The following is an 11086-nucleotide window of genomic DNA, read 5'->3' as shown; positions in this document are numbered from 1 at the left end:
GTTGCAAAGATTTGGACAAAGTGACTGTACGCTCATCCTTCGATGATGGATACAAAAAAAAAAAAATCTCCTTCGACATTAAAGTTTACTTTTGGTATTATTGACGTAGAATACGTTCAATAAGTTGACAGATTTAGTTATAAATTTTATTTGTTCGCCTTTAAGCGAAACTTGGATACTCGCCGCCTATATAAGAAAATGTTGATTATAGAAATTTATTGATGGAAATTTATTAATAAAAATATTTCAGTATTTATATTTTAGTTTAAAATGTTACGTTTGAGAATAGATAATGTTCACTTTTTTCTTAGTCCAGCCTTCTACACTAATTTCATGGGAATTCAAAGGTAAAATTTACATATTTAGTCGTCAAGGATGAAATTTGTAGATAAGAAATTGAAAGCATATTATGTAAGATTACACTTACTCTACTATCTAGAAAAAGTCATCATTGACTTTGATCGAAAAATTGATATAAAAAATGTATTTTTTTTTTACTTTGACCTATTGTAAATAAGATTTTGTTAATTATTTACTTACCCAATTCTTGTATTTGTTGACTTAATAAAATTAATAATATAATATAAAAATTTAAATTTATACAAAGCATTATTGTTGTGAAGCACTTTTTTCATAGATTGCGGGTTTCGTTCATTTAACAAAAATTTTTGAAATTTCTTAGTAAAAATTGTCATAAATTTACTAAAAAGAAAAAATATTAACAAAACACATCAGCAGTCGTAGCTTTGAAAACAAACTTCAATCTTTCATACTTTGTAATAATTATTTTTTTAAATGTCTTATGACGACAAAAAAAACATGTTGTTTGCAGTAACTTGATATTTCACATATAACTGCAAAAGCCTATGCATGTACTTTCTTGTACTTGATTACTGTTAAACTTCAATCTTATTCTTATGCTATCTTTCCGTTAACTTCACTTAGTATACTGAATATATCTCGAAAGCATTTCGAAGATCATGATAACTTGATTCCACATCTTGTGCGTAAAAAACTAAGCGCGATTATCTTCTGGTTGAAATTTGAAACTTAAAAGATCATTGCTTTATGAGCAATATCTGCCTTGTGAAGGATCATTCATTTCAACGTAAGTCAACGCTTCAAGCACTTTCATTAACTCGCCAATTGACTGAATTACATAAAAATATGCTGAACGCTTATGTCCCAATGAAACTTAATTATGGTTCAGACTTTCTAAGGCATAAACAGCCGCTGACTTGTTCTTTTCAAATTTTCTTATTACTTTTTGGACTTGATTTTAACATTAAAACGTGATCGCATGTCTATAGCGAATGATAGCTTTTACAATAGACGCCAATATAACACAGACTGGACTGAACAGACAAAAAACGCTGTAAAATAATGAACAAAGCATATCCATGATGTAACTTGTATTATCTATAGGTTTTATTTTAGTCGAAATTTATTTTAGTTTAAATTTTTTTTAATTTAAAAATCCATCCATTGTTCATATATTTTGGGTTTAATTTGCAAGAACATTTTTAAAAAAGGAAATCCGCCCCCCTCTTCCGTTCTTTTTCAATAAGAAGAGCAGGAAGTTCTATTAGAAAATCCAGATGGGTGTCATGATATCATATCTTTCCACGTTTATGTTTACACTCAAAACAAGAATATTATATTTGCGTTCCACGCAGGGCTTTACAAAGGAAAAAATAATTTATCACTTGTAAGTCCATCAATTGGTCAATTAAGATCATATTAAGCCATGTAATCTTATGCTGATTATGAATGTTGCAATAAAACCGAAAAACTTTTATTCCTCCAAGTTCGACTTGGTTGCTTGCAATATAGGTTTGGCTAGACACAATTTCATTTACAAACCGATATATATATTTTTTTTCTTTTCCTGTTCTATTCTTTTTATAAATTAAGAAAAACACTTTTTTTTCGTATTTCTAATATATATATTTTTATATATTAAACCATCATTAATATTTATTTTATATACATAAATATATCTATGTTTATTTGCTTTAATTTTTACCATTTCACTTTATGCTATTTTTTAATTAAAGTTTTTGTTTTTGACAATAAAAATCGATTCATTCGCAACTTTAAACCAAAAATATTTATTATAATGCGTTGTCAACTATTTTGTAAGACTACTTTTCGTATATTGTCTTCGGAAATTTTTTATCATTACATTTATCTACAATTGCAATAGTATTTCTTTTTTTTTTTACTATATTATTCCGTAAGTATTGAATGCTGTGAAAAAACATGTTTTATTTGTTATCATTTTTCGGAAATAAACACAAAAATACATTCATAAAGTGTCGAAAGTTTATTTATTTATTTATTTATTAAGAGACTCAGCGTTCTATTATACTTTTTTAGCTTTTTCAATTTATATGATGGTTTCTTCGATCTCTTTACAGCAAAAAATGTGCGTTATCTCGGGAAAATAAAACTACAGAAGCGAATATATTTTTTTAACTTATGATAATTTTTTAATATTCCTTAGTTTTGCGTTTAATCAATATTTTCTCTAAAATATTTTTTTTTAGCAAAAGTTTGCAACATTTCTCATAAACTGCTCTATATGTGATAATTAACATAATAACTCCCTACCAACTACCGCCCAACAAATTGGTCTCACAATTCTGGATACTTAAACAATAGCTTGCTAAACAGTTTGTTGGGAGTGTACGCCATACTAAAGAATTGAACAGTGGATATGATAATGGTATGAATTTAAAATTTGCTCTTATACTTGAAAAATAGCTTAGATGGGCATAGTTAAAGCTTACATCTGCATAGTTAAAGTTATACAGAAACCTAAATAATCGGCCAAATGCCTTAATTCCCTTCCGCCCTCAAAATGTAAATCCACCACTTTTTGTTTTATTTTGGTTTAAGTATTCCTTAAACCAACCTTGCCTACTTCTAAAATAAAGCAAATGGTGGCTGTCTACTATTTCAAGACTTTGTACGCCATGTAATTTGAGTTGAAAAAATGAGAAATGGGCTAAAAAGCCAAAGCCTCTTGCTTACAGATTTGCCCCTTTAGCTCATTTTTTACTTTTAACATAACATGCGGATTAAAAAGGACAAGAAAGAATCCTTCCTCTTACTTAAGTACTTTTAGGGCAACTGTTTGGAGAAGAGATTCATCCGAGTTAGTTGTTATGAGTTCAATGAATGATATGGAGAGCAGCTAAATAAAGATTTACTATTCTTCTACGTATTTGTTTGTCATTGTGAATATATGTATGACCGCTAAGTTCAGGAGGGAGTCATTAGAGCAAATCCTTTTACAAAAAAATTATAATAACAATCACTAAGTCATTTTTTTCAATTGCCTTTGTTTGCGTTCCTTTTTTTATTTTTATAATGAGAAACTTATCTTTTATATATCACTTATAGAAAGGTATTTCAACACGACCAGCTTTTCTATTAACTACCTCCCAGCACGTACAATGAAATGTTGAAGGATCCATATGATCGATATATAGTTTACCATCTAAATGATCCATTTCATGCTGGGCTATGCGCGCATTCCAGCCTTTCAATGTTAATAACTGTTTGTTATTTCTGTCATCTACACCAGTTAAACAAACGCTTCGATAGCGTTCCACCTCTGCAGAATAACCTTTTACACTCATACAACTTTCCAAAAATTTACGTTTATCATAATCTAGAACTTTTAAAGTCGGATTAATCATAACCTAAAATATTACGTTAATTAAAAATATTTTCTGAATATTTAAAAAAATTCTTTAACCGTTAAGGGGAGGGTTGACATTTCTCTAGCCAAGTACACTTCTTTGGAGAATTTTTCTTTCAAATTTTCTTTACATTCCATGACAATAATTCGCAGCGATACACCAATTTGTGGTGCAGCTATGCCCACACAATTATATTTACGCAACATTTTAATCATTTGGTTTACAAAGTCGGCAATTTCTGGCTCCTTAATGGCCTCCTCTGGCACAATACTAGCTTTAGTTCTTAATATGGGGTCACCAATTTGGGTAAAATGCCAATAGGGAGGTTGGCAAAGGTGATTAGATATCCATAAATCACGATACCATTGTCGAAATGATTTTGATTTGGTCAACGTAGTGCAAAGGTGACGGATATTTTGCTGTTTAATGGGAATTTTTAATAAATTTGTTCTATTTGAAAACATCCTCGAAATTATTTTCTACTGCTATCAAAATAAATAAAGTGAAGCATATGTTAAGAAAATGGCAGGGTAATCACATTTCTGAAAGGTAATTTTCGTTGGAGATCAAGACGATAAGTGATAAACGTGTTGTTGCGATCACGTAAGACTTTCGCGTGAATTTCGTGCTATCATTCAAAAAGTAGAAAAAAAGAGACGAACTTTTGTGTATCCTGAATTGTGGCTGTCAAGATCCGGAAAAAAACGTCTGATTCTCCTCTTTATTAAACATACAAACAAGCCAACTATTAATGAACTAGCGAACGAATACAATAAACCTATTTAATTATGTCAACTGTGAAAAAAATTGAAATACTGAAACGTCTCACAATTAATCATACAATCCAGAAAACAAGAAGAATTTTATTATCTTCATGTCCTTCTGCACGGTGTAGCCACAACCGCTGCTACAAATATTATCCTCGCCTAACTTGACTGGCTTGTACCCTCGGGCACCAGTGGGGGCTAACAGGTGTTTCTTTCCGATCTTCTGAATTTATAAGACTGCTTTTTGGGTAAGTAAGTCGATTCTAATTAGTGTTTAAGCTAGCTGGCGGAAGAAGATCATGTGTTAATTATGCATTCCATTAAAACAAGGCGGCAGGTACAAGTTCATCAATCATTAAAATTGATTACATTTAGTTAATAATATAGGATTTTTGAAAAATATTGCAATCAAATTTAATATATCGCGTAATTCACTTGCGTTGAGATTACCACAACTCATCAACGACCTGTTATTTGGTTTAAACATCATGGAAATATCTTCAAGGAGACCAACATGTAGACAAATTAAAGTATCAGAAGCAGATAGTATGTACGAACGCGATACACAAATAAAATTATCATTCCCTTTAATCCGGACGTAGAAAGTTCACCCTCATTAGGACTGAAGGATTTTCGAACGATAGCTGGACGCAATGCACAAATCTGCAATGACAGCCCCACCGTTCGATTTATAGGATCTATCAATTCTAAATAACTGGAAGTTATCACACAAAATTTGAGAAAAATATACATTTGACTTAAGTTATGTTTCAGAAAACGCTTAGACATGGAAGTCGGTACTTGAACTTCTTATATATGATATATAGTATGAAGCTTCGTATTTAAACCACTAATATTCCGACATAACGATTGTAGAGGCTGGGAGCGGTTTATAAGCTTTTTGGCTCCCTAATTATGTTACTGGCATAACGTAGCATATTCGGCTGCAGAATTATTCACTGAAGCTTTATCTTCAGGGATGAATTGTTACACCAGGGTCTTCTTTGGCCAAACCGATTTGTCTACGACTTTTCCATGGATACCAAAAATTTGAAGGAGGCAATGCTCCTATCTTGGGTAGCTTTTAACTTAAAAATGGATACTCTATTCTCTCTTCGAAATCTGTACAAGGAGTCAGCCTTGCAATAAAGATCGATTTTCTGGGTCGCACAGGCAGTCTATGGTTGCCTTGGATGCAAGATTTATGGCCTGATGAGAGGGTAAAGAACTATAAAGTACTGGAAAGATGGCATTAGTAGGATTCAGCAATAATGTCGATGTTGAGCTCGTCGAATCTTTTACAGCCGCAGCATAGTTACTCCTAGGCGGTCTCACACATTCTTTTTCACCATTAAATTGGGCCAGTTTCCCAGTTCCCCAATTGGGCCTATTTCCACGTACGGTACCAGAAGTATGAGTTTTCGGAGAAGGATTTCGTGAGGAAGGATTCAGCAAGTTTACTGACCATAAATTGGCGAACGGCCTCCCCGATTGCGCCACTTCATGCATTTGATGAAGAGTTTCGGATGTGGACTCGTCCGACACACAACGAACCAGGGTATCGAAGCGTATGAACGCTCGAATCTCCTCTGGCAACAACAATTTTATTCTGACGAACAGTATCAAAATCGACTTTAAGGAAAAAGCCATCCCTTAAGTCATTGAATTCAACTTTTGCGTATTCCGTGTGGATTATAATGTCCGCTTTTAAATCCACCTATGAGAAACTAAAACAATCTGAGTCAAATGTTATAGTCTAATGACCTCCAATAAGTAAAAATGGCGTTTTTCTTGCATTATAATATTCAAAGTTTTAGACCTCCTCCCCTCCTTAACTCCAGTGGAATTAACTTTGTTATTCCTAATGCGACTTGAATAGTTCGGTATATAAGTGTCACGTCGACGGATACGGTGGGGTGGCCATCCTTATTAAAAAAGGATCCTTAGGCAAATTCAAGTCAAGTCGTCTGTAGACATAGTCATTGCGAAAACTTCATCTCTCAAGTCGAACGCTATCTTCAATTGTAGGTTCGAATCTTGTGGCAGCTTACTGCAATTTCAAACCATTCCTATTATGAAAGATCTGTGTATTTTTCTTGAAGGCTTCCAAAAAGTAGTTCTTGCTAGAGATTTCAACCCAAGACCTTCTCAGCTTGGTGACACAGTCTCCAGGGGTATGGGCAAGACTCTCTGCGATATAATAAGTTTAAGCAGCTTAGTTTGTCTCAACAAAACCACGCAAACACAGCCAAGACATTGCCACAACAGGTGTCAACAGGAAATCCATTCGGCGCGAACCAATCTTAGGACGACGTTTTCTCCAAAGCCATAGCGGGATGGTTCCCTTTTACGACTTTCTGCAGGCTGCAAGCCTCCAAGCGAAAGTTGGCAAGACATGCAAACTCCATCAAGTTTGGAAACTTTCAAGAAATACAGAAAGGATGGAAGATGGCGGTAAGAAAAGCGAAAAGGAAACATCGGGTCCTAACAATTCAAGAGATAAGTAGGCAATTCGGGATAAGCAAGTCTTAGTATGCGCATAGTCTTTTCAAGCAATTTATTACGTTAAATTCACCCTTGTTAAAATGGAATTTTTTAACTGAAGATATTGTGATTTCCAACGAGGTTTGTTGGAGAATGTGAGCCCGAGAATATTCAGCGATTGCACATTTTACACGGGTCATTAATATGCATCGGTCGATTATCTGCATAAAATATCTGCTTTGCATGTGTGCGTTTTTTTTTTGATTTTTGTGTTGAAATTTTGGCGTCTAACGAATTTACCCACATTGCGATCTCTCGCACAATATGTTCGAGAATGTTGATTGCCATCACTTTATCTCTTCCTTTAATTAAAATGTATACATCGTCCACGTAGAGACAGTGCTCAATTCTCGATATAAGGCACGGAATTTAATTATTTCATTGAAAAGGCGCTGAAAAAGCGTGACAGACAGCGGACATCCTTGTGGAATGCCATTCATTAGTGGAAAAGAATCAGAGACATGATTGTTAACCCTAACTTTAAACTTTCGATGCAACATGAATGATTTGATTTAATTAAAAATTTGGGTCCAACCTATTTCGAATTCAATTGAGAGAAATGTTACAAGATTCCATTCAGAAATTGCAGAATTTAGTTGTAAAATAATTGATATGAAGGAGAGCATCGATGCAGCCTGTTTGAAACTTATTTGTTGCTTTGTAATCAGATTCTTGGATTCAAAAAATCCGAATGATCTAGATGGCATAATCTTTTCCAGTAGAGAAGAGAGATTGGAATTCGAACAATTGACGCCAATTTCCACATGTTGGTAATGCAAAAAAACCGTATTATGTAGGTCCAGCAACTACTTTTTACTTGAATTGGACACAGCACTGATCATATAGTATGAAATGCGATCTAGGCCGGGTTGTGGCCCCGCACAAAAGGATCATTGTATTTTTTTATATTCTAGGTTCTATTTGTCAAAAATAAAAAATGGATCATTTGACACCGAATGCATTCGTTGATGGAAATTTTTTTAACAAAACAGTTATAATATAAGAAAAAATTAACAACTAAACAACAAAACATAACCAACAATAATTAATAACTAAATAATAGAGTAATTTTCTTTTAGTTTACATTTTATTTTATAATTTTTTGTCTTCTTTTTCTGCTTTGTATATTTACGTATATTTGTTCAAATTTTACGGACGGTTACCACCAATCAAATATATAATTATTTGGTGTTGACGATACCATTTATTTATTACTTCCTTTATTTTGATGATTTTTTATTAAAATCCTTATTTTTGATGTTTAATAACTAATGTCAACCGACTTGTACTGGTGAAAGAATCCTTACAATAGCTTGAATACGGGAGAAAGATTCTTTATAATCATTTTAGAAATTCTTTCTTTTTTTCTTTTAAAATTGAATAATAGATGACCGCATTTTGCTCAATCATTCACTGCATGACTTTTTCTCCATCACAATCAACTCCAACTCCAAACTCACTCCTAATTCTAATCATAAAAAAATTTGTTTTTCTTTCTTAAAAAAAAAAAATAAAAAACATATCTACTTGAACTTGATCAATAATAGAAAAATTGTAAAATATTATTTAGACTAGGTAGGTACTATTTGAACTATTAATCCATTTACAGTATGTATTTTTAATCAATTTTACTTGTTGAATAATAAAGTTTTTAAATATAATAATTTGAGATTGTTCTCGCGATGTATGCACTTCCTATTGGTCAAGCCAATCTCTCTCTTGGCTTGTTGAGAAAAATGAAGTCATGCTATATTATTAATGCCTTAGTGTACGTGGTGTATTATCGTTTACTTCCTTCGCGGAAAATTAGTATATTTCTAAGAAAGGCGCTATTAAAAAATAATAAATCGTAGAAAATTTCGGCAAGAAATAGAGCTTTTCAATATTTTCAACGTCTTTAGAAAATAGATATTGTGGCGTAGAGCATAACAGTGGCAAAAGGGTTTCATGTGGGATGTCCTATCAAAAAGAGAAAAGCCATTAAGGTAAGGAAGTAATTGCAGGACATGCACTTGGAATGTTTTTTAATTTTCCATTGTTTGCTTAAATGGCTATAAAACTTTATTATTTTATGTTACACATGCAAGGCCAGTTCAAATTAGTTCACTATCGAAATTTTCTTATTTCTAGGCTTTTTACACCGATGAATCTGTTAGCCATTCGTCTCTTTGTCTTTTATGGATTTTTTGATGCACATACAAACCGGAATGGTGAGCGAACAATTTGTTGCACTCGGTACATTTGTAAACTTTCACTTTATGAACATTAATATGGGTTTTTAATTCGGTTATCCGTTTGAAAGCCGCTTTACAGATTGTACATATATGAGTGGCCGGCCTTGCAATGTGGATATTTGCTTTATGTATGTTCAGTTGACTACGTCGGTTAAAACGTTTGTCACATATATAGCAAACAAAATTTCGTTCATGTAAATGCCGACAACTGCGGTGACTACTTAATTCAGCAGATGAAGCAAAACTTCTGCCGCAGATCTCGCAAATATAAGGTCGCTCGCCAGTATGAATGCGTTCGTGACGGCGCCGATGGGTCGTCGTAGTAAAAGTCTTTGGACAAAAGCGGCATAATTTACGTTCTTTTGGTTTTTGCGGGCTTCGATTCTTCCGACTTTTACAAATTTTATGGCATGTCATATGATTTGTAAGATTTGATTTGTAAAAGTATGACGCTGGACAAATTTCGCACTTAAAAGGCTTTGGGCGATCGTGCGTGTTTAAGTGGTCCTTTAAATCCCAGGCTCTCTTAAATATTCTATCGCAATAGGGACAACCGTGTTCCCGACGTTTACGCTTCACCGCCAGCGATGTAGAACGTACACTTTTTTTGGAATTGTAGCCACTTTTCATTTCAATTTCGGTGCTTTTCAAGACATGCTCCAATGGAATAGGTATTTCTTCATCTTTATCTAACTCGTATTGGCTGACATCATCTTCTCCTACAATGGGGATATCTGCCGCTTCAAAAAGCACTTCTTCCGTTTCGAAGAAAAATTCTTCCGCATCTTCAATTTCCCCTTCTTCCGTGTCTTCTTCTTCTTTTATTTCTTCTACACTTTCTATACGAAACTCTTCTGTAGTTATCGGCGGTTTGCAATGTTCGATTTGTAAATGTAGCAAAAATGTATTTAGTTCCATTAAAGTTTTCCGGCAAAAAGTGCACTGAAAACTCACATCCACATTTGAAGACGTCAAAGTATCGCAAAAAATCTCTCCGCATTTTTGCAAGACCGAAAGCTCTAGCATCTCGCACACGGCCATCGTTTATAGGCTTGTAAAATTTGCTTCAATGTAAATTTTCCCAAAGGACTGGAAAGGACTGGTTTTAGTTACTTAAAACCGGCAATCTAAAAAAACGCGAATGGAGATGGAGATATATGCACAGTAAGTTAAGAAAGAAGAAGAGGATATCCAGCGTTGCAAAATCGCGTATGAAAAATAATTGATTAAATATTAGATCGTTTCGAGCATCTTCTTGTAGCCTTCTCTATTCAAATGATTCCAAACTGTCATGTGGTTGATATTTAGTGCCTCCACTGTTTCCTGACAGTCTTGCTCCACCAGTTGTAAAATTTCATCGACTTTTTCGCTGTCTTCACATAAAATATAACCTGAACGTCACCTTTTAACCACATTTTCGCTTAAGACAATTTATTGTCCGATATCTACGCAACAACCACATCCTGCAGAGTATTTTTAATATGACCTATTATATATTTCTTTCGAGAAAATCAAAATTAAATAGGAATTTAAACAAGGACGTAAACATTTTCTTTTTATTTGTAAAAAATTTAAATGAATGTGGTTATCCAGATACCAGGAGGAGTTTTTAATTCTCCTTTTCGCCAACAAGAAACTGGTATAACTGACGATCAAGAGAAATAAAACAGAAAAAACCCCAAAAACTGGTTCGGCGGCTAAAAGCAATAGAAGTAGAAATTGCTTTGTTATGCAATCCAACCTGAACAGCAATGACATGAAAAATTGGAATGACCGCGAATTCACAATCTTTTCTCAAGGAAAGCGAAAAGAAAATTCCGCGCTTTCTAAC

At 33.5% G+C, this 11086-nt stretch overlaps 2 protein-coding genes across 2 annotated transcripts; both read right to left on the bottom strand.

Annotated features, from left to right (window-relative positions):
• Nucleotides 1–3340: 3340 nt before the first annotated feature.
• Nucleotides 3341–4205, bottom strand: LOC119636564 (peptide deformylase, mitochondrial-like). The gene is made up of 2 exons (XM_038031966.1): nucleotides 3767–4205; nucleotides 3341–3710 (listed from the first exon to the last, which is right to left on the bottom strand). Exons 1-2 carry the CDS (start codon nucleotides 4172–4174, stop codon nucleotides 3399–3401), a joined length of 720 nt encoding a protein of 239 aa, XP_037887894.1. The 5' UTR covers nucleotides 4175–4205; the 3' UTR covers nucleotides 3341–3398.
• Nucleotides 4206–8211: 4006 nt separating this feature from the next.
• LOC119636487 (zinc finger protein 239-like) lies at nucleotides 8212–10438 on the bottom strand. Its single transcript, XM_038031849.1, has one exon. The coding sequence runs from the start codon at nucleotides 10294–10296 to the stop codon at nucleotides 9157–9159; it is 1140 nt and encodes a 379-aa protein (XP_037887777.1). The 5' UTR covers nucleotides 10297–10438; the 3' UTR covers nucleotides 8212–9156.
• Nucleotides 10439–11086: the final 648 nt, after the last annotated feature.

Source organism: Glossina fuscipes, unplaced genomic scaffold, assembly GCF_014805625.2.
Source record: "Glossina fuscipes isolate IAEA_lab_2018 unplaced genomic scaffold, Yale_Gfus_2 28, whole genome shotgun sequence".
NCBI classification, from domain to species: domain Eukaryota; kingdom Metazoa; phylum Arthropoda; class Insecta; order Diptera; family Glossinidae; genus Glossina; species Glossina fuscipes.
Note: the sequence above shows the minus strand (reverse complement) of the source record. Positions and strands in the feature narration are given on the sequence as shown.